Genomic DNA, 24929 nt, shown 5'->3' on the forward strand with positions numbered 1-24929 from the left:
AAGATGCTGTTTATGGCACCACCTTAGGTACAAAGGTACCTTGGTACAGATTCTGGAGTGCAAATTCTCAGGAAAAAAACACAGAAAAATAAAGAAATAAAATGTCCAGTATTACACATCTTCAAAAGTACAAAATGATAGTAATAAATTAGAAATATAAGAAATAAAAGTTCAGAATAACCATCCTTCCATGATAATACAATAAAGAAAATTTAAAAAATTTTAAAAAAAGAATCTAAGACAAAGTTCGCTTAGTCCATTTCACCGGACCTGAAATATTAACTCTGATTTCTCTCCACAGATGCTGCCAGACTTGTTGAGTTTTTCCATCACTTTCTGTTTTTTTGCTCCTTTTTATTCCAATGCTTTTTCAGATAAGTGCATCTAGCACATATTGACAGAACATGAGGCCAGAAAACTGGGAAGGAGAAATGATTCTTTATTGACTTCTGTTACAGATATATCTGGCTCTTTCTGGCCTTAAGGCGTTAAAATTTGAGCAACGTTCAATTACAAGCAGGTGCAGTTTCTTTCCTATTACACAGGAGACAAAGATGTTATGAATAATACAGATAAACAAATGGAAAAGTAAGAGAAACAGTACAGGATTCTCATACGTAATAGGATGGGTGTTGTTAATAGTGTCACAGAACCATTCATGGGTGCTTAGGAAATCTCCTACTTTAAATGTTACAGCTTCTATTTGCCTCTTAATGTTGAGGTGCTCTGTGTTAAAATAGCTGCTTATTCTAGAAATTTATATTACTTTGATGAGGGAATGAGTTATTGATGAAGCCCCCTCTAAACCAATTAAATGTTGAATTTCACAAAATATTGATTTGGAGGTGCATAAAAATGTATAAGAGGTGGATAGGTGGCCATGTATGTGTGGCATTAGTAATGTATGAAAGTTCAACAATTGAAGCATTCCATTCAGTGTTTATTGTTTTTGGATTAACAGATACCTACGTCTTTGTTGCCTTGAGAAGCGAATCAGTAAGCAAGACTATCCGGGACAAAAAGAGAAATTGCTAGAAACAGTGGACAAGTCAGACATAGAGTCAAAGAGTCATTGAGACATACTGCACGGAAATATTGGAATCAAGGTTTTAGGTCAAATGCCTTTTGCTAGAATAGTAGGTGATTGGATACAATGTGTGGGAAGTTTGTGACAGTGTATTTTCTCGTGAAGAGAGCAGGGCCGGTGCTACAACAGAGACGGATGCTGCAGGTGTGTCGTCCAGGGCTGGCTGTTGAAAATTTGGTGCTTCCCATTTGCCTCTAAAAGAGAAGCTGGGATAGTGGAGGAATGCAAAATGTAGGGATTAACTCTAAATTTGCTGGGAAAACCAAAATGATTAGGTCAGCTCTATTAAAAGGTCAGAGGTCAGATGCTGACCTAATCATTGGAAAATCATTGGGCCATCTGTAAATGTTTTCTGTGCTTTCAAAGGGATATGTGTGTTTGCATCTCAGCGCACAATATATAAAGTCACAAAATCCATACAGAGTGAAAACAGGCCAATCAGCCCATCAAGTCCACACCAACTCTGAAAGCATCCCACCCAGACCCACCATATCCTTACATCTCCCCTGGATAATCCTACATATCCCTAGACACTATGGGCAATTCAGCAGTGCCAATCCACCTAATTTGCACACCTTTGGCTTGTGCAAGGAAACCAAAGCACCCAGAGGAAACCCACACAGAGAGAATGTACAAAGTCCACACAGTCACCCGAGGCTGGGATTGAACCCAGGCTCCTAACACTGTAAGGCACTGGTGCTAACCACTGAGTCATCATGCTGTCCACAATGTACTAACTGGTGATATTATATAAAGATAACAAGGTGTAGAGCTGGATGAACACAGCAGGCCAAGCAGCATCAGAGGAGCAGGAATTTTGGCCTGCCGTGTTCATCTCAGATTGTTATCTCAGATTCTCCAGCATCGGCAATTCCTACTATCTCTGGTGATATTGTATGTCTGGTTGCAGATCCGATTTAAAGCAGATGGAGGATCCTCAAAGTGTGAGGGACCATTTGTCAGTAAATCAAAGTATAGTTGATCACAATATGATTCTGCTGTGTAAGTTTCATACTGTTTATTGGATGATACAAAAGCTGCAAGGACATAGTTTACATGAGCAGCCTGAAAATGTTGACCTGAGGTCAAGATTCACTGATACCAGGAAATAATCCTCTTTCTAGAGAAAACAAGCAATGTCTTAATGAGCAAGAGATTAACTGCTCATGGTAGATGACACAATTCTGATGTTTGCCGGTGGTCAAATTGATCAATCGCTGAAGACTGGACGCTGTATAGAAAGGAATATAAAAGAATATGCCTCAGAGCAATAGTTAGCTAACTCAGGAATGGGAAGCATCTGATCAACAACTGGAGATTGGGATAGAACAGGCTGATCACCTGTTTTAGTCTGATCCTTAGACAAGTTCACATAAATTGCGTTAATTGCAATAGTAGACATTGTTTGGGTAAGCTTATGATATAATATGATGAAAATGGCACAAAAGCAGATATTGCTGGAAAAGCTGACAAGGTCTGACAGCATCTGTGAAGAAAAAATCAGAGTTAATGTTTCGGGTCCAGTGACGCTTTCTCAGAAATGGCATCTGATGATCTTCTAGATGTGGATGTTGGTTGGAAGGTAGGTAAGGACAACAGGAACCCTATTGCTGTTGCGGGAGGGAAGAGATGGGGTGAGGGTGGAAGTGTGGGAGATGGATCAGACCCAGTTGAGAACCCTGTGGACAAGGGTGTTGTCCCAATACTGCTGTCAACAGGCCCTCAACCGGGTTCGATCCATCTCCCTCACTTCCGTCATCTCCCCTTTTCTTCCCTCCCATAACAGCGATAGGGCTGAAATGATGTGAAGGAGTCACACAACCTCCCCTTCCTTGATGTCCTAGTTGAGAAATTGTCCTGGGGCTCTTGACTACTGTCTACTACAATCCTACCTTCACTAGTTTGTGTAAATATTGAGATCCTACAGTTCCCTATGCTATAAGATTGCCTTTATATGAAACATTATTGTTGCTAGAGCCATTTGTCAACTTGCTGATGAACAATTAGACTTGATGGTGAAACAGGGTGCCATCCTACAGGATAATGGCTACCACAATCAGATCATTTCTTGCATATATATCATTCACACGTGGGAAGGTGCTGAGGCAGTTACTCTTGGTGCTAAACAATGCTCTGTCTACCTCAGAATACCCTGATGTGGACGTGCCGGCGTTGGACTGGGGTGGACAAGGTCAGAAGTCACATGACACCAGGTTATAGTCCAACAATTCCTCCGTCTCTGTCGCATATGTTCCAGTGAGGCAAGGGATCATCCGAAATGTCCACCTGCTTCCTCAAATGAGGATTCCCCAGCACCATTGCCAACAGGGCCCTTAAACTGGGTCCAACCCATCTCCCGCACTTCCACCCTCACCCTCTCTCTTCTTTACTGCAACAGCTATAGGGTTCCCCTTGTCCTTACCTACCATCCCAACAGCATCCACATCCAGAAGATCATCAGATGCCATTTCCGCCACCTCCAGCGAGATACCACCACCAGGCACATATTCCCCTCCCCTCCCTTGTCTCCCTTCCACAGGGACCATTCCCTCTGGGACACATGGTCCACTCTTCCTTCACTCCCAACATCCCCCCACAGCCCCACGGCACCTTCCTCTGCAACCAGCAAAAGTTCAACACCTGCCCATTTACTTACTCCCTCCCCACTATCCTAGGGACCAAACATACCTTCCAGGTGAAGCAACACTCCACCTGCACTTCCCAGAATCTAGTCTACTGCATTCGCTGCTCACAATGTGGTCTCCTTTACATTGGGAAAATGAAGCGGACTGGGTCACTGCTTCACAGAACATCTACGTTCTGCTCACAAAAAAGACCTGTTACCTGTTCCCTGGCCAACATCTCTGACTCTGACTTGCTGCAGTGTTCCAATGCAACTCAACGCAAGCTGGAAGAACAATACCTTATTTTCCTCTTAGGGACCCTGCAGCCCTCTGGACTCAATATCGACTTCAATAATCTTAGGGTCTAAACTCTCCCATGTCCTAGCCCCTTACCCAACACACCAGGCTTTGTTATCACATAGCCTTGCCATTACACACTTCCAATTGTTAGTCACTAACAGACCCCATTAACAAATATTCTCCTAGCCAGGTTGTTATCAACGCCTTTGTCTATCCAATTGCTCTTGTCTCTCTTCGGGCTCTGTCCTATTGTTTACTCCCTATCCCATCCCCCTCCCTATTTTCAGCACGTAAACTGACTTTTTCTCAGCTACCATCAATTCTGAGGAAGGGTCACTGGACCTGAAACGTTAACTCTGATTTTTTCCTTCACAGATGCTGCCAGACCTGCTGAGCTTTTCCAGCAACTTCTGTTTTTGTTCGAGATTTACAGCACCTGCAGTTCTTTTGGTTCATATTTAACAAGAATTGCAAAGTTGCTGTCTACCAGTTGGTGGCACTACAGGTCTTTGAACATTTACTTCATTCAAAATGAGCTGAATCTTCAGTGGAATGGCAATCATTCAGTTTCCATTTCACTCCTAATTTTTTACCTTATGATGGCATTCCTCAAAGCTAATTGTCTGGTAAGCAGAGGATCTGAGCCAATATTTATTTGAATTGTGTGAACTGTATCAGTTTCTTTGACCATTGCAATAATCTCTAAATTGTATGCACAGAATGAAAATTTAATTGGAAATGAAGGAGGTTGTTCTGCCCACCTGCTTTGAGAATGAAGGCCTAGCTCCAACTAATTTGAGACTAAGCCATGTAGTTAGTTTAAGGGCAAAAAGGTTACATAGGTTTTAAAGTGCCTCTTAAAGAAAGAAAAAGCAGAAGAGAGACAAAGAGGTTGAGGGAAGTAATTTCAGAGCTTAGAACCCTAGCAATTGAAATCGGATTTCATTGCAGGCAAATTTGACTTTGAATTTGACAAACACTTTGGCCCTATAAAGGATTGTTTTGAAATGGTGATAAGTTAGGAACTGTGGAAGTCCAAGGAGACTTGGGCATCTTGGTAAGCAGATCATTAAAATGTCCCGAACTAGTGCAGAAAATAATTAAATCTTCTGATGGAATGCTGGTCTTTATAGACGAATGGAATACAAGAGGGTAGAAGTCATGCTTCAGCGATACAAAGCCTTGGTTTGAACACACTTGATCACTGTAGTCACCACCTCGGAGGAAGGATATATTGGTGTTAGAGGCAGTGCACTGTAAATGTACTTGAAAGACACCTGGACTTCAAGGGTTAATAAACTCTAAGAAGGGATTGCATTCCATTGAATTTGAAAGGTAATGGGGAGAGATTTAATTAAAGTTTTATAAATGTTGAAGGGGAAAGAAAAAATGTTTGGGAGAAATTATTTCTTCGAGGTGGGGATTCTGGGACAGGGAGTAGGGGAGATTGTCTAAAAATTAGACCTGGGTCTGGACTGAAATTAGGTAACACATGTTCCCAAACAGTGTGGTAGAAGATTGTAATTCGCATCTCAAATTTATGCTAGGGGTTAATTATTAAATTTAAAACATGGCCTAATTTATTTACTAGTTGGCATGGTGTAGTGAGATCTCTTCAAAGATTTATTGAGATACTTTGGATCTATGCATAGTCTCAGTTTTGAGTACTGCTGAAAAAAATGACACATTTTGTCAAAGCTTTTCTTTCACTCATTAGGACGTTTTGCAAGAATACAAATTTAATATTTATACTGCATGAGTGGAGAGTTTGAATTGGTTGGCAAGTGGACTTTGGCAGAAGTATTGCCATTATGCCTGATGTTCAGCATGAGCAGACCACCTTACTTGAAATCAAGCTATAAAAATGTTTGCTGGGATTGTATAGGAGCAATGAGGTTCCTCATTACGGTAGGTTCCTCACGGCTCAATTCATCTGTATGAGATTGGGTCCTGCAAGGCACACAAATGCCCCCTTTTGCCCTATCTTATCTATGACTAGTTCTACACAATGTGAACTGGTCAAATGGTTCAGGTAAGCAGCTCACACATTTTTTTGAACAAGTTTAGCATTTACTTGGTGAAGGATTCCTTCACGTTTTTGAAGACTGTATAGGATTTGTATATTGATCGCAACATTGTGTCCATGTGCTCATTTGACATTGCTAACCTATTTACCAAGATACTGAACAAAGAAACCATAGACATCTGCATTGAAATATTACATCATGGTGATAAGACAGACCACCATCACATGCTTCATGAACATATCAACACTATTGAATTCAATTTCAATAACACCAGATATGCCAAATAGATGATGTTGCCATGGGATCCTCACTAGGTCCAGTATTTGCAATTGTCTTTGTTGGATTCCATGGGGAACTTATCCCTGATGGAATGGCACTTAACATCCTAAGCATATCTCTGCTACGTAAATGATGTGTTTGATATTCTTGACTCCGTAGCTGCATGTAAGAATTCCCTTAATGTCTTAATGAACTCCAGTCTATGCTTAAATTCACCTTTGAAATGAAGAAGTCAAACAATCTTCCATTCCTTGATATCCTAGTTGAGATTTGTCCTGGGGCTCTTGACTACTATCTAGTCACCTTCACTACCCACCTTCACTAGTTTGTGTAAATATTGAGATCCTACAGTTCCCCATGCTATAAGATTGCCCTTATATGAAACATTATAAATGGGGCTAGAGCCATTTGTCAACTTGCTGATGAACAATTCGACTTGATGGTGAAACAGGGTGCCATCCTACAAGATAATGGCTACCACAATCAGATCATTTCTTGCATATATATCATTCACACGTGGGAAGGTGCTGAGGCAGTTACTCTTGGTGCTAAACAATGCTCTGTCTACCTCAGAATACCCTGATGCGGATGTGCCGGCATTGGACTGGGGTGGACAAGGTCAGAAGTCACATGACACCAGGTTATAGTCCTACAATTCCTCCACCTCCGTTGCATATGTTCCAATGAGACCAACTTTGACAAGGGAGCCCCCGAAATGTCCGCCTGCTTCCTCAACCTAGGATTCCCCAGCACCCTTGTCAACAGGGCTCTCAACCAGGTCCAACCCATCTCCCGCACTTCCACCCTCACCCTCTCTCTTCTCTACCACAATAGCTATAGGTTTCCCCTTGTCCTTACCTACCATCCCACCAGCATCCATATCAAGAAGATTATCTGTCACCTCCAGCGAGATGCTGCCACCAGGCACATATTCCCCTCCCCTCCCCTCCCTTGTCCGCCTTCCACAGGGACTGTCCCAACACCTGGTCCACTCTTCCTTCACTCCCAACACCCCCCCCCCACAGCCCCATGGCAACCACTGGAGGTGTAACACCTGCCCGTTTAGCTCCTCCCTCCTCAGTATCCAAGAGTCCAAACATACCTTCCAGGTGAAGCAGCACTTTACCTGCACCTCTCACAATCTAGCGTATTGCACTCGCTGCTCATAATATGGTCTCCTCTACATTGGAGAAATGAAGCATGGACTGGGTGATTGTTTCGCAGAACATCTACGCTCTGCTCACAAAAAAAGACCCTGAACTTCCAGTTGCCTGCCACTTTAACAGACCACCCTGTTCTCTGGCCAACATCTCTGTCTCAGGCTTGCTGTAGTCTTCCAGCAAAGTTCAACGTAAGCTGGAAGAGCAACACCTTATTTTCCACTTGACCCCTCCGGGCTCAATATCGAGTTCAATAATTTTAGGGCCTGAACTCTGCCATGTCCCAGCCTCCTAACCCCACACACCAGGCCTTGTTATCACATAGTTTGCCATTAAACACTATGTATTGTTAGCTACTAACAGTCTCCATTAACAGCTATTCATCCTCATAGCCAGATCGTTATCCACTCCTTTGTCCAACTGTTCTTCTTTCTCTCTGGGCTCTATCCCCACCCATTGTTTACTCCTTATTCCCTCTCCCCACCCTATCTTCTGCATATGAACCAACATTTTCCTAGCTACCATCAGTTCTGAGGAAGGGTCACTGGATCCGAAACAATAACTCTAATTTCTCTTCATTGATGCTGCCAGACCTGCTGAGCTTTTCCAGCAATTTCTGTTTTTGTTGTAGTTCAACAGGTTTATTTGAAATCACAAGCTTTTAGAACACTGATCACTACACCTGACAAAGGAACAGCTCTCTGAAAGCTTGTGATTTCAAATAAACCTGTTGGACTATAACCTTTTCTGACTATAATCTTTTCTGATGAAGGGTCTAGGCCCGAAACGTCAGCCTCTCTGCTCCTATGATGCTGCTTGGCCTGCTGTGTTTATCCAGCCCTGCACCTTGTTGTCTCGGATTCTCCAGCATCTGCAGTTCCTACTATCTCTGGACTATAACCTGGTGTCATGTGACTTCTGATCAGATTACCCTGCAAGAGTACGAGATCTCAAACATTTTAACAACAGGTGAAGTTAGCTGTTTCACAGTGTTACATGAGTGGTTCTCACCACTAACAGGCTGCTGCTGTAAAGCCAAAATGAGTAATATGAGAAATGATTTTCAGTGCCAGTGTGATCCCCAGTATCTGGTCTTTATGCCCCAAAGACTTGCAGATCATATTAAACTTCCATGTTACTTCACCTGTTCAAAACAAACAGGGTCCTGATTGTACCCAACCTGCCTAAAGTTGCAAAGCTTGCAACACAGTGGTCTAACATTAGATGTGATTCTGCTATTGGACAACATTGGCTGGTTAATGCTGATAAACAAAACTTGAATTGCTGTAATGGATAGTGCTGGGAAGCTGGTTGAAACTTCATTTTCTTGCGTGTTTTTGAGATCATTCTAACTGTTGTATATTTTTAAATTTCTTCTTTTGTCCAATTCACTTCTGCTTTGTTGATAAAGAAAATATGCAGCCTCATGTGAAGATGTCTCAGCGACAAACCATCACATTAAATAGTTAATAAAAATGAAATGATCTATCAGGCCAAGTTTCATTTTTAGATTTGAACTGCCAGTAGTACTATCAGCTGGGATCTTAGCAATTTGAATAACAGTGAGTGGAAAAATCACAGCCATTCCGACTCACCCAGCACTTCAAATTTGCTGATTGTGCTTTTAATTTATTTGCTTTTTTAACAGTAGCTGACTCTCATACAACTCTGAGAATACTCTCAATTTCAGCTTCATATTTCTAACATAATGCTTTAATTAATGTCTTTAATGGCTGCCACAACTAAAATGAAAGCAAGTTATAGCAGTGATATAGGTCACATGACTAGACTAAGTCAGCTAGTATGCTATTCACAAATGCATTTCTCCAAATACAATGAATTGTGAAACAGACTTGAGGGACTAATTGACCTATGTTCTTATGTTGTGAATAGAGCTAGATGGAATCTAGGATACATGCAGAAGGGTGATGATGACAATTACTTTATAGCTAATAGAATGTGGGAGGCTGAAGGGACTGTTTTGAAATCAAGTTTAGAGGCAACAAAGCCATTGTTATATTGCTTCCCTTTCTGCTTTACAATTGTGTGATTTGTTACTGAGAGGACAGAACCAGCAACATAGTGTGGGGTTAGAGTTAGACTGAGTGCGTGTGACAGACTCCTCCCCTAATGGATATTACTAAATCATTTGGGTTCTGACAACAAACTAGATCTTTCACGGTTGTTTCAGAGATAGTAGGAACTGCAGATGCTGGAGAATCCGAGATAACAAGGTGTAGAGCTGGATGAACACAGCAGGCCAAGTAGCATCAGAGGAGCAGGAAGAGCATTTCTGAAGAAGGGTCTAGGCCGTAAACGTCAGCCTTCCCGCTCCTCTGATGCTGCTTGGCCTGCTGTGTTCATCCAGCTCTACACCTTGTTATCTCTTTCACGGTTGTATTTTGATGCTAGTCATGAATCTTCATTTTTACCGAAGCCAGATTTTAAACTGAATCCAGTTTTTAAGCTTGGCAGTGTAGAATTCTAACTAACAACAATCAAGTTTGGTACCATAACCACTCTAAGCATTCCTAGACAATCAAATTGAAACAATTACTACGAGGGCTACTTGGACACTAGCTGCCCAATAAACAGCAGCTGCCATGGATTTAGATGTTGGTTCTACCAAACCCTGGGGTGCCCTTTTGTGACACAGTGGCATTGTCCCTAATGTTGGACTGGAAGGTCTGGGTTTAAGTCCCACCTGCTCCAGAGGTGCATAATAACATCTCTGAATAGGTTGATTAGAAAAATAGGTAAGATAATAAAAAAAATTCCTGAGACCAAAGTGTCTTGAAAACCAAAATAGACTGTAGCTAGCACATCCTTGTGATATGGACAATGCTGAATATTTGACAATGTTGCACTGAAGAGGCAATGGTAAATTCAAAGTGGTAGGAATTCTGGGTACATTGAGGAAAACGGAGAGATTTAACAAAGAGTAGGAGACAATGTGTGCTCATTTGATGAGTTTTGTCAAAGGGGTGGTATATTGCACATGGTACCAGGGTTTGGTCTTTGCACAACTTTTGTGGCTAATACACAAAAGGTACTAATTCAATTCATGCCAAATGGTCAAATTTATAAATAATGCAAACTATTTTGAGGCCATTGAGAAATCATGCAAGTTTTTGATAGAATATTCAATGGCAGATGAAATACCCTCTTACCCTTGCAGTAATTTATCTTCTTACTGTCTCCGACATTATTCACTCTCACTCCCAGTAATTTATTCTTCTCCCTGACTCCTGCTTTCCTCTTATGTTCTTTAAGACATCCTCTGTCAATTATTCCTTTTACCTTTCTCTTAACAATTTACATGATCACTGACTCTTGTTATTACTTTGTTATGCTGAATCACAATATTTTAAAATCTCAGAACAATCCATGTCTGTTCTCAGGCAATGCATGTCAAGTTACAACAAGTTCAGCTTGATGGATATAGTTTTCTTTGTTATGCTTACTATAGCAATTTGAATTTAAACACATACTTGTTACATGAGTTTAATAGAAACAAAGGTTAGAAGTTAATATTTTTGTATAAGTTTCAATGTCTGTTTCTTTGAAAATCTCCAACATTTTAAAAAAATATTCCATCTAGCTATGTACTTAAACAGATGGCCATCTGCTATGACAACAGACTAACCAACCCCGAAGTTAAGAGTTCTATCATAGTTGTGAAATTGAATTCAATAACATGGTTAGAGCAGAAGTGATATCAAAGCTGCCAGATTGCTGTTAAAAGTCACTTGTGTTCTTTGGGGAAGGGACCCTGCTATTCCTACCCGATCTTACCTAGTAAATAGGCCTCAAATCCCATAACATGCATGTGGCCTTTCTGTCAAGACAGCTAGGGCTTAGGCAATAAATACAGTTTGCTCTGCACAGTTGTTGAAAAAAGACATGCTGATTACGTACTATATATAGGCTGCAGTCCTAAAGCAACACAATCAGTGTACAACATTACAGCATTCTTTCAGAAAGTTTTCTTACCGGTCTGGGTGTAAATTGTCCCTCCTTTATTCACTTAAAGTAATAATGTGTCATAGGGCCATTAGTTATCTCTAAAATAAAATTCTCACTTTGCTAATAAGTCAGTCCAGTTTCATGAGTGGTACTTTGAATTTTAACGAAAAATTATTCTTCAAATGTGAAAGTGGTGATGAGCCATATTTTCCAACATCTTTATAAAGCACCTTTCAAGTAAGGAAACATCTCAATTGGTATGAACATATGAGTATGTGAACAAAGAGCTGCAGTAGGCCATTCAGCCCCTCAAGCTGGGTCCACCATTTAATAAGATCATGACTGATTTTAATGCAACCTTACATACACATTCCTACCTAATCTGATAACCTTTCACCTTTTTTGCTTACTGTCTACCTTTGTTAGCTACCATTTACCTACTTAATTCCTTGCTGCACTTGCCGGTTTACATTCATTGAGTGGTGTACTTAGGCATCTAGATCCCTTTACACATCCCCATTTCCCAATGTATCACCATTTAAATAATACCCAGCCTTTCTAAGTTTCATATTGTAATGGATGATTTCACATTCATCAATGTCATACTGCATCTGCCATGTGTTTGCCCACATATTCAACTTGTCTAGATTGCCCTGAAGCCTCCTTGCACCCTCCTCAGTTCTCACAATCCCAACTAGTTTTGTGACATCAGTACATGGCATCTTCTGGAAATCCAAATACACTACAATTACTGGTTGCTTTTACCAACTTTATTTATTACACCTTCAAAGAACTGTAGCATATTTGTCAAACATAGCTACCCTTTCACAAACCAACATTGACTCTGATTGTGTTAATCTTTTCTCAATGTTCTGACATTTCTTCCTTAAGAATGGACACTAGCATTTTCTCAATTACAGATGTGGGGAAAACTGACCTCTAGTTTCCGGCCTTTTTTGGTCTCCCTCCCTTTTTGATCACATTAGCAATTTTCCAATCTGCTGGTACCTTCCCGGAACCCAGTCAGTTCTGAAATATTTCGATCAATGCTTTCACTATCTCTGCAGTCACTTGCTTTAAAACCCTTGGATGCAAGAGGTCAGGTCCTGGTTTATCCGAAACAAATACAAAGAACGCTGGACAAATTCAGTTGGGTCTGGCAGCACCTGTGGAGAGAAAAACAGAGAACGTATGACTCTTTTTCAGAACCCACCTTGTCTGCCTTCAAAACCACTAATTTATCAAATGCTTTGTCTCTTGTGAAAGAGACAGCGTGAAATCTTACCTCTAATTAACACCTTCCTTATCTGATAAATGTAAAGTCATCAAAGTCTCAGAGTTAGAATTAGAATGAGTGCCGGAGTAGAGGCCATTGCAGGCAAGTGAGTCCTGGAACGGTGCCTGCGAGGAAGCAGAGTCCCAGAGAAAACTTACCTTGGAGCAGCTGAGAGTGGGCTGGAGGCTTGGAGCAGACAGATTACGTGTGGAAGCCCCTGCACGGAGTTATTGCAATGTAATGTTTATTTGTATTGTTTATCCGACTGTAATGTCTATCCTTTTAACTATGTCATATTTCTAACTTATTCTGCGAATCACTGTAAAGTAATGCAACTACTTTTTTTTTATTCCTCTTTTTGTATCTAATATTTGCACCTAGGTACTTTATACCTAAGATGGCATGATACAAGGCAACCTTGTAAACTTTTCACTCTACTCCTGTACGCCTGTACTGGAGTACACGTGACAATAAAAGATATTCTAATTCTACTATAAGACTGCTCTTTCATTAGAGAGAGCACTAGTGGTGGTTTAACCTAAGAGTCCTTCATGGTAACCTCAGCTGGTGCAGGAACTGAAACCACTCCTTTGGTGTCACTGTACATGGCAAACATTGAATGCCCTCAAATATTCCCAGTCCTGGTCACTCTATAACCATTTCTCCATAATAGTTATCAAATCATATGCATCTATTTCTAATTGTACCGTCAACTCATGATATTGTTATAAATGCTGCATGCATTCAGATAAAGGGCCTTCAGCTTCGACATTTTACCATACCACTTATTCTGATTCTAATTTCTGCTGTACCTGCTTACATTTTCTGTCCATACCTGTCTCACTATGATGATGATTCACTTCTTCACTATCCTGCATCTCTGCTCACTCGTTTTTCTCTTTAAGACTTCAATTGAACCCTCTCCCGGCCGCTAATTAGCTTAAAACTCTATCTCCAACCCTAGTTATACAATTCACTGGGTCACTTGTCCACATAAAGCGCATCTCAACAGAACAGCTCTTTCTTTCCCAAGTACTGGTGCTAATGCCCAATGAATATGTACACATTTCTCCCACACCAACGTTTGAACCATGTATTTATCTCTCTAACCTTATTTTCCCTCTAACAATTTGCATATGGCTCAGGTCGTAATCCTCAAATTATTAGTTTAGTCGTTCTGCTTTTCAGTTTAGCCCCAAACTGTTTGCAATCCCTCAGCAGAACCTTTATCCTAATCCTGATCATACCTGTGTCAGTGTGTCTATGTGAACAATGACAACTGCATCCTCCCCTACCTACTCCAAATTCTTATCCAGCCAAAAAGAGATATCCTGAACCTACACAAAGCAGACAACACAGCTGTTAGGACCCTTGGTCTTTGCTGCAGAGAATAGTATCTATTCCCCTAACTAGGTTGTCCCAGATTAATACAGCATTTCTGTTTACTTGCCCCAGTTCGGTGGTGCTCTGTTCCTAGGCTCTTTGGTCTTCCCTGCAGTCTGTGCCCTTGCCCACATTGGGAACAAGAAAATTTTATACCTGTGGACAACGGCAATGGCTTGAGACTCAGTTCTAGTCTCCAATATCTGCCTCATTCAGTCACACCCTCCAGTGCCTGACCACAAATTTGACATAATTAATCTAAGGGAAGTGACTGCCTCCTGTAACTGTGACCAGTTAACTCATCCCCTCCCTGATATGTTTCAATGTTCGCAGCTCAAATGTTAGCTCATCACCTTGTTTCCAAGGTTTCTTGAGGATCCAACAATTACTGCAGTTGTTGTCACTGTGGATCGCACCAGCATCCACCAGTTCCCATATGCTACAGCTACACTCATCACCTAACCAACCATTTCTATCCTATTTAAGTACATATTAAACATTTTAAACCTGAATTTCCTAACTTTGCCCTTCAGCTGTAATAACGTCTCCTGATTTAAACCACTTGGTTAATCAAAAAAGTCAGGGAAGAAATCACCCACTGATCACCTACCTGTTTTCCTGTGCTTTCACACTTCACCTCCGACGGGTCAAAACAGGGGCTGTCTCCTGGTCTCCTGGAGAACTACAACTGGAAATGGACATGAAACCAGAATTAGGTGAGCACGAATACCTCAGATGGCTATAGGGTTGGAAAAAATTACAGCGATAGGGAGGAGTTAGTCTAAGGAGGGATTTGAAAACAAGGACAACAAATTAGTGTTGATTTGTTGTCTGACTGAGAGACAATATAGGACAGCAGGCAGTTGGGTAACTGGGTTGGGGGGGCGGGGGGGAGGCGGTTGTTGGCGTGAGACCTCCTGAGAATTAAGATGGTGTTTTGGATGAACTAAAATTTACGGAGCCCAGTATGTGGGACAACAGCCAGAAATGTGTTGGAATCATCAAATCCTGAGATAATAAACAATCAAATGTTGTTACAGAGTTGGAAATAGGCAGTCATACAGATGCATGAATCTGAGGTTAGATGAGCTTATCTTGGGATCTATTGTGACCAAAGCTGTGAACAGAATGGGTTCACCTTAGACTCTTGCTGATAAGCTGAACGAAAGTGATCATTGAGGGTGGAGTTTGGATAGGAGAGCAAAAAATGATGGCTCTGTCTTTCTGATATTGAACTGGAGAATATTTCTGATTGTCTAAATATTAGTACTAGATAAGTAGCCTGACAATTTAGCAAAGGTAGACGAGTCAAGATAAGTGGTGGTCAGGCAAGATTTGGGTGTCGTCAGCATGCATATGAAAATTTACACCATGCTTTTGGAAATTGCTGTGGAAAACAAAAGTTGGCCAAGATATGTGCAGGAACAGAAAGAGAATGCCTTTTGAGTGATTCTCTGGTGCTCTGAGATAGGAAAGTGGAACTAGATGAGGATAGGCTCATCCAGCTGAACAACAAATGGATCCCAAATGATTTCATTTACTCTGTTAAATCCAGTTTCAACGATTGGAAAAATTAAAGTTGAGCCAAAGAGTCTACTGCTGGGCGAGGACAAATGGAGAAACAAAAATCAAAGAAGATTCACAGAATCCAATTGAGAAGCTTCAAATGGGCACCAGTCTCTAGCTGTTGGTAAGGATAACTTTTCAGAGTTGACATTGGGATTAACCAAGTCATGCCTCAATCTAAGGCATTATTTATTGTTGATGGGCCATTGAGGTTTAGCTTAGGATTTAGAAGCCATCAGTGACAAACGCATATTGTAGCACTGGAGTTTTTCTTATTTTTCTTTCATGGTTGGAGGAGGACCATAACTTTCTACACGTTTAATGGAAGGGCATTTTCACATCTGCTTCAGAGTTGACAAAGACTTGGAGCTCAGCGTTTTTGACTGAATGCATACAGACAAGTGACACCTGCATGTGTAGGCTGAACAATTTCCCATCTGTTTCGTAAATCATTTCCCATGTCAATGAGTAATTTGCTGGAGGCGAGGTGAAGTATTGCAGCAAGGAAAACAAAGAGGGGAGTTGATGCAATGGAACAGCCCTGTATGACCTCTGATTTCACTGACGTACAGTTTGTGGATGAGGATCTTTGTGGAGTAGGCAGAGGTCATTACAAATATCAGGAGGCAGCCAAATGTGAGGACCATATTCTTTAAGCCTTTGCAGTTAACATTGTTGCAGGTTGTTTTTTTTAATGATTCTTTCTTAACATTGTTATGTAACTTACAATTTGTTCCCAGAAATTAATTCTATAATTTACCTTTTCTGGGTCAACGTATCTGATGCTCTCCAACTTTCTTGAAAATATGTACTTTGTGTACAAGGACCATTAAAAAGCGATGATTCAACTTCCTGATTGCTGGTCTCTGATATGTGGTGATTGTTAGTCCATATAGCTTCTTCAGGATATTAAGATCAGTGACATGGCTGCTTCTTTGCTAGTGAAATGCCAGCTGTCAAATGAAGAGTTAAATCAAGACTCTTCACTCTCATTTGAATGCACAAGATCCCACTATTTCAGAGAGGATTGTGGGAGACTTTCTCCCCAGAAACGTGACTAATATTTATCACTCAAAACAGCAGTGTTTGCAGGACTTAGCAACATTTGAATTGGCTCAGCATTTCCTTAGAACTGTGACTGTTTCAGATGCTATTTATTGTCGGTCAAGTACTTCAGGTAAACCTGAGGTTGTGAATGCAATAATACACAGGTTGCTTGCATACCAATGAAAGAATTTTAGTGTTTACATTTTACAACTGAGTTTCCCCCCCCAACCCCCACCAGAAAGCTTCCTCATTGTTCCCTCTACAATCTTCAAAAAGTTTGATTTGCTTATTTGTCTTTGCATTACCTATCTGCCCTGGTTGTTTTTGTATCTTCACACGTTTCCAATGGAAGATGGCTGTAACTACATTCAGTAGTAACAACACTCAGGATGGGGATTGGGGAAGAGAAGAGGAGAGGGATAAAGAGTATATACTCATCCACAAGCTGTAAACATTTCAACCTCAAATTCAGAGCCAAAGTGCAGAATTTGAAGGAGCTGTTTTGGACCTAGAACATTCTGGCTCACAGGTATTAGTGCTATCCCTCAAACCAAGGTCTCATTCTTCCTTTCAGAGGGTCATAACAGATCCTTGACCACTATTTGAATAACAGTTTGAAGTAATTCTGGTCAATCCTGGCCTAGAAAAAGAAAGTGTTAAAAGAAAAGCAGCCATGCTTTCTGCTCCTAACCACTAACTAATACATCCTGTGGGGAAATGAATACGCACACTGGTTTGTATGGAAACATGGCAATGGCACAATCAGATTAGGATATAACTTCCCTCTTCCCACAAGGAATTTCAGCGGTCTACTGAACTAAAGGATTCACATGAGGACTGACGTCGTTGGATAGGCTTCACTTGGGTGAGGTACTACAGCATGGCTGGTATGCATGAAAATATTCTCTGGCACAGAGCAGCATTTTCAGAAACAGGGAAGAAAGCTGAAGAAAGAATCTCAAAATACACACATTTCTTGCATATATAATTTTATTATTTAAAAGTATGATGTAAATGGCTTCATACAGCTTGGATGAAATGAATAGCACATAATTCCATTATCATATTTTACAGATTAAGCTAAATGTGTTTTCTTAAAAATCATCGTACCATTCTGCAAAATTACTGAAGTCTGAATATATATTATTTACATATCAAAGGCAAATGGGAGATGTACAGAAAAATCAATTCAATACATAACATTATCTTAACAGTTTTGCAATAAATACCAACTTTCATTTTTTTCTATGTACAAACAGGCAAAAAAAATCATAATGGAGTGAGATTGAACTTATTTACAGATTTCTAGTGCCTTTGAATGGATTTCAATTTTTGCCAAAAAACTGAAAAGGGAACCAAAATAAATTAATTTTTAAAGGCAGTACAGCTGCATATTGCTTGGTCCAGGTTGTTTATGCAGAGAAACTTCAGAGGACTGAAGAACAAAAGTATTAACTTGACTAACTGATCCTCCCTAACCAACCTGAAATATCAATTCAGCTGCTAATCCTAAGCCAAGTAAAGTGACATTTTTAGGGAATAAATAAGTTTGTTCACACAAGTTAACACATCACAATGGAAGATCCTCCATTAGCTCAGCTCCTTTTTGGTTTTTTATAAAAATACCTATAAAATCTTTACATTTCGGATTTTAAAGTATTTTAATGCAAATAAGTAAAGGATGGAAATTTTTTTCTCTCTGCAAAGCTGATCTACATTCCTTCACAAAAGAAGCACAAATACTGGTCATGGAGGTCTCTAACAGACCACCACAACCGTTCGAGTCCTGCCCTCTTCCTGAACAGAATTCATTACTGTCCCTTTTAAGTTTGTTGTCCATGAGAAATTGGACATTTTTCCACAATTTCAAGATCCCCAATGTCATAGTATTCAAATAATTCGGGCAATAAAAGGTCACCAGTCCTATTTTGCTTGTCACCAGGTCTCTATTAGTTGTGCAAGTTGGGAACGAAGCCGAAAAGCAATTGCTTATAACTTAATAATAAAATGGGAGTGTTATTTAACAGTTCTCACTTCTGGTCTTAATGAATACATATAGAAATTACAAAATTATATTTTTGGACAATTAGCTTATCATACAAAATTCCTCACTGGGCTATTTAATGCGCATTAACTAATTTAAAACAGAAATTTCATACAAACTCCCAATAGTTGGGATTGAACTAATAGTAATCTCTACAATATTCATTTTTTTCATGTTCAAGACTTGAGAAGGGAAGTGAGTCTGTAGGCAATAGCAGTCATTTTTCATATCAACTAGACTTCCAAATGTTTGATAGTTTGTACATTAGGAAGAAAAGATCAAATATATTTTCAAAAACACCAACAGCTGTTCAGAAAATAGATCAGTTCTAATAGTTTTAATTTCATGATTCCTTTCTAATTTGGGTTCTTCATCTTTCGGTTTCATTGTTATTAATTCAACAGTGTCCCTTCTGCTACAAAAACATTTATAGTTCCTCTGCATATTAGACACTGGGCTGAACCATGCATGCCTCTCCCTCTCAGAATTTCAATAAATTATAAATTGTAAAGCTTAAAAAAAATTAGCTACTTTGTGGAATTTTAAATAATTAAAGGTTTCAAATCCCTAGCACCTTTACAGAGCTAAAACCTTCATTCCAAAATACAGCCTAAAACACTAAATGTTTGAGTGTAATTCACGTCTTAGTTTTTAAAAAATGATTTCTTACCAAAAAGGTACTTTTCAAATCTTAAAACATTTTGCAGAGTTCTTGGAGAAAAGCCGAGAACCTGCGATAAAGTGTTTCACATACACAGGAGCAGTGCTGTCACTAGGATTTTTAGCGATCACATTTGATAGACAAACTTTTGAGTTGAAGAAACACCCAGGCAACACAGTGACAGAGCTTTTGTCCCTCTGAACTTGGCTCATGTGGAAATCACATTTCTAGGCTTTGAAAAACGAGAGGATGAAATACAGGCGGTTTTCATGTCTGGTGCTAGTGAAAACAGATGCATGGTAAAGTAACAAATTAAAGCAAAAAGGTGTGGAATTAAAAAGTGTGTGACCAAAACTGCAATGTGTAGCCAGTTATAAGCAATTTTTGATTTTTCTCCAGCATATCGGTACCAAGCTGATAGTGACAACGCTGCTCGAGCAAACACAGTTACCATAACAGTGTAATGATGAGAAAGACCAGTGCTACTGAAAGGCTGTATTGCACTTCCATTGTTTCATTATTAAACCACAGTGCTCCTTGCAGTACTGCATGTACAAAAATAAATAAATACAGTACAAAATAAATAAAAACTGCACATGTAATACTTAAGGTACAGTATTACAAAAGTTACTTATTAACTTCCTGCTATTTAAGACCTTGTCTCAAGTTGGCTTTATCAATGTACTTTGCACTTACAAATTACTGTTCAATTTGCTAGGCTCGGCTGTGGTTAAGACTTTGCATAGTGATTTTAGTCAATTTGTGCATTAACCCTTTACCATTCAAAGAATCTTTATCTTGTAAGGTGTGTAATTTAAAAAGAATTCTAAATCTAAGGAAAAAAGTGCTGGAAATGAAAAGCATTTGGGTGAGAGACTGAAAGGTCCAGGTCATCAAGTGAAGAAATTTTCATTGGAACCCGCGAAAAGTTATATTTAAAATGAAGGTACTGACAGATCTGTTTCTACTTGCCCATTATTGTCCACAAATTTCAAATGTACAATCTACATGCAATAAATACATAACAATTGTACTGCTGTCCCTTCTCTGAGGAATGCAAAGATTTGAGCCCATTTTGGTGTGCAGAAGTGTGCACAGAATCCTCTCGCTGTTCATACCAGTGATGTGTACAATTATTACACACCCAGTGAATGCAACACCAGGTTGAGCACTCAAAAGCACTTCTAGAAGGAGAAAGGAGATCAAATATGTTCCTACTTGGGAAGTCAACTAATACAGTAAAGCTTAACACAGCATTAATGCCCTGGGCAATGCATGTCACTAGCATATATGGATATATTCCATGCATTATGTGCGGTCATGTATATTTTTGACCGATGTCCCAAAATTGAAGCTTGGAGTCAAATTACAATCTTTGATTCCAGAATCCCGACCAAACTGTAAACAACTGCCACATAATTGTAAGCTTAGCAAAGGGAGTTCAAAACCTTGACTACAAAAAAAATCATATTCTGGCATTCATGTGTCTCATGTTTCCCTGTGTAACTGTATAGTCTTATGACCCTCTGAGAACTGTAAACACCTCCAAGTCTAGTTTTGAACATCCAAATTTCCTTTATCCAATTATTTTCAGTTATGCCTTCAGCTATCTAGGTTCCGATCTCTAGAATGTTCTCCTTAAACCTTTGTAACATGCTCTCTCCTATTCTTACAGCAACATCCTTTAGAATCAAGACTTCCTTCTTTCACACAGATATAGATCAACCTGATCAATATAGATTATGTCCTTATGTGGCTGTCAAATTTTAAATGATAATCCTACTGTGAAGGATCTTGGAATATTTGAATACATTAAACATGCTACATTGTCCCAGAACTACAGCTCGATTTAATCTCATTAGTCAATTTTACTGGATAATCTCAACTATTGCTCCCGTTGAGATAAAAGGGGCAAGTTTCACAGTTTGAAAAATAACTCATCTGCTATAAATGACTATAACTAAACCATAAGGCTTACTTCAAACATACCACGATATAAGATTATGGGGATTACCTTATGGGGCGTTAGAACAATGTACTTTAACAATATTGAAACATCAACACCAGGAGCATTCCAGGTTGTTTGGCTGATTTACATTCAGCTAATTGGATCAGGCTGAAGGTAATGACAGTGGCACTCCCGTAAGCTTCAATCTGTATGTGATACAGCACCCACTCAACTGTGATCTTGAAACCCCAAGGGTGTGTAGCTGCAATGGAGTAAGAATGTGGCATTAGGCTTGGCTGCTTAACCAACTGGCAGTCATCCACTGCACAGGTTCATCTAATACAGAATTGGAATGAGGTTACAAAGGTCAAACAGCAACATGGAATTGTAGCCTAGCATGGGTAGTTGCTTTTACAATTCAAGCTGGGGTGCAAAAGAAAAATCACATAGTACAAGATAGTAATCAGGGCTGAAGGAAACAGCATGATTCTTTGAATAGATTGGTCACAAAGACATTATTGTACAAATGATTTCAGCTGCCAGATGTCCATTGATAAGCCAAACAGATTTAGACTTGTTTCATTTCCACTTTAAGTGTAATTAGTAAGTCGTCATCTCTGCGTTGCTCTTCACTAAATTACCACCGAGATTCGGCATTGATGCATCACTATTACAACACACTCAAGATCCAATTATCTTTTGGATTTAAACAATATATAGCTCTTTCATACAAAACATTACCAATTGATACTTGGGAGTATCACTCCCACTTCTTCAAGTTGAAGAATCATTTTGACATTTGTAGCCTCACTGGATCCTCGATTAATACAACTGAAGGCTAATTACTGCAGAATGATTCCTTGACTTATGATTTCAATTAGTTCTGCATCCCCTTCCCCCCAAATACATCAGTCATTTCACAAAGATATCTGTCAATTATCTTCGAAAAGAAACAAAGAAATTTGAAACTAGTCACTTCAATAATCTGAAGTTAAACCTTCACAGTTTCCATAATGGATGTTTTGATGGCTTCTTCAAGATGCTGACTGTCTGGGAAAGGTGTAGGGGGCTCTGGGAATGAATCAGCTGTGATTGGCTCAGCCAGACCAATCAGAGACTCTAGGAAACAGCTACCTGGGTCAGCAGCCTGGGAGAAACTGGGAAAGCCAGGGAACTGAAACTGTAGCGTTGGACAATTGTCCATGCTTTCATGGTCCTTCTGTGGATTGTGAAATGATCCATAGTTGAACTCTGAGAACGACTGGAAAAATTCAAAGCAGTCAGTCGAAAGGCTGAGGTCAGTGTAACTTTTCGGAGCCTGCTCCACGCAGTGAGCAGGTGGGTAGACATGGTTACTGCTCTGTGTCGGAGCTACATCACCCAGGGGAAAACTTCCCTCCTGATTGGCATTCTCGTCCAAGGTGGGCAAGTGATTAGTATAGTACTCAGTGTTGAATTTAAAGCTTTCCACACCAGAGTGCTGGTCACCAGTCTCACAAAAAAAATCAGATGGGTTAAAGTAAGGGAAGCCATCCTGGTTGTCAGCGTCATTACCACACTCGTTATCAGAATCATTAAAATGGAGTATTCGGGTCAGTCCGTCGTCATCAATGTCTGCTGTTTGATGAGACTGCGGTGCATTATCCAAGAAGTGGTCATTGCTTCCCTCATCCACCTCCTCGCTGTAATTTGACAAACTGGAGTCAGTCATGTCACTGCTACAGCTGTTATCCTCACTGTCATCTGACTCTTCACTGAAAGGAAAGGCTGGCATTAAGGAAGCACTTCTGTCCTGGAACGTGGCCTTGTCTGCTGAGTATCCATAGTGCTGGGGATTTTCCAAGTGTGCCATGTCTGACTCTCCATTCTTATTTTCACCATTTGATTGTCTTTGCTCCAAGTCCAGCTTCATGATGGTGTGGATGAAATGCGTCTGCACTCTGGCAGAGTTGAACTCTATCCTCCCCATTGTGTTACCACAACCATCCTTTGTACAACCACAGGGGAAAGACATCCGGTCCATCTGTACAATACAAAAATGCATAACGTAAGTATTTAGGAACATCTGTCAGTATAGAAGTAGAAGTAGGCCATTCAGCCCTTTATCTCATACTATAAAGCAATTTGTTTACAATAATATGTCTAAACTCCATCCAATTACTTTGTATTTATTGTCCTCTAGACTAAATTACAGAACTCTACCACTAATGTAACTTAATTACATTTAAGTAGGTTTTGTTGCTATCTCATTTTCCCAGGTCGTCAGCAAAGAAGGAGAACTGCTTTTTTCATGGATGCCCTTTTAAAGAGTCATTTCTGTTTCCATTTGCCCCCCCAAAAGTAGTCCGAGTTGGAGGAAAATGTAAATGGTCTAATTATTAAGTTGGTGGATAATACAAAGATTGGTGGAGTTGTGGATAGTGAGGAGGATTGTCAGAGGATATGGCAGGATATAGATCAGTTGGAGGATTGGGCAGAAAAATGGCAAATGGAGTTTAATCTGGGAAAATGTGAGGTGATGCAATTTGGAAGGTCAAGTACAGGTGGAAATTATACAGTGAATGGCAGAACCCTAAGGAGTATTGGAATGCAGAGGGATCTGGATATGCAGGTCCACAGATCAATGAAGGTGGATAGGGTCATAGAAAATGCCTATGGCATGATTGCCTTCATGGGAAGGGGCATTGAGTATAAGGATAGGCAGGTTATGCTTCAGCTTTATAGAACTTTAGTTAGGCCATACTTGAAATATTGCATACAGCTCTGGTCACCATGCAACCAGAAGGACGTGGATGCTTTGGAGAGGGTACAGCAAAGGTTTACCAGGATGTTGCCTGGTATGAGGGGTTTTAGCTATGAAGAAAGGTTGGACAGACTTGGTTTGTTTGAACTGGAACGCAGGAGGTTGAGGGGCAACCTGAAAGAAGTTTAAAAAGATTGTGAATGGCATGGATGGAATGGTAAGTATGAGGCTTTTTCCCCCAGGGTGGAGGGGTCAATTACTCGGGGACACAGGTTCAAGGTGTGCGGGGACGTGGGGGTTGAGTTTGAAAGATGTGCAAGGCAAGTTTTTCCACACAAAGGGTGGTGAGTGCCTGGAACGTGCTGCCAGAGGAAGCAGACACAATTGCAGCATTCAAGAAGCACCTGGATGAATACATGAATAGGAAGGGAATAGAGCGATACGGATCCTGTAAGTGAAGACTGTTTTAGTATCACAGGGCAAAATGCGGCGGCGTAGGCTTGGAGGGCCGAAGGCCTGTTCTTGCGCTGTATTGTTCTTTATACTTTGAGGTATAGAATATGGTGGATTCCCTTTCCCTCTGTTTAAATGTCAGGGTTAGGGAGAGAAACCTACTAAATGGAAATCGGCTGCCCACATTAGGTTGGATGGGGCATTTCTGCCTCTCAGCAAGACCTGCCTCAGAGAGATATTAGCCGAAGGCATGGGGCATTAGATCAGGAATTGATTGTGTATGGAGTCTATAGGAATGCCAAACTGCAGACCCCAGAGAAGGAATTGGAAGAGGCAACAGTATTGGGTGGGGGTGGGGGTGGGGT

The 24929-nt window shown here is 40.3% G+C and overlaps 1 protein-coding gene across 2 annotated transcripts in view; it reads right to left on the reverse strand.

Annotated features, from left to right (window-relative positions):
* Window positions 1-17687: 17687 nt before the first annotated feature.
* Window positions 17688-24929, reverse strand: part of csrnp1b (cysteine-serine-rich nuclear protein 1b) — a 29340-nt gene continuing 22098 nt past the window's right edge. For both annotated transcript variants that reach the window (XM_020509939.2, XM_020509938.2), the window contains exon 5: window positions 17688-23391. In XM_020509939.2, the coding sequence (XP_020365528.2) occupies window positions 22360-23391 (1032 nt within the window). In that variant the 3' untranslated portion in view covers window positions 17688-22359. The remainder of the gene's footprint in view (window positions 23392-24929) is intronic.

The sequence above is a fragment of the Rhincodon typus genome, chromosome 4 (assembly GCF_021869965.1).
Source record: "Rhincodon typus isolate 14 chromosome 4, sRhiTyp1.1, whole genome shotgun sequence".
NCBI lineage: Eukaryota > Metazoa > Chordata > Chondrichthyes > Orectolobiformes > Rhincodontidae > Rhincodon > Rhincodon typus.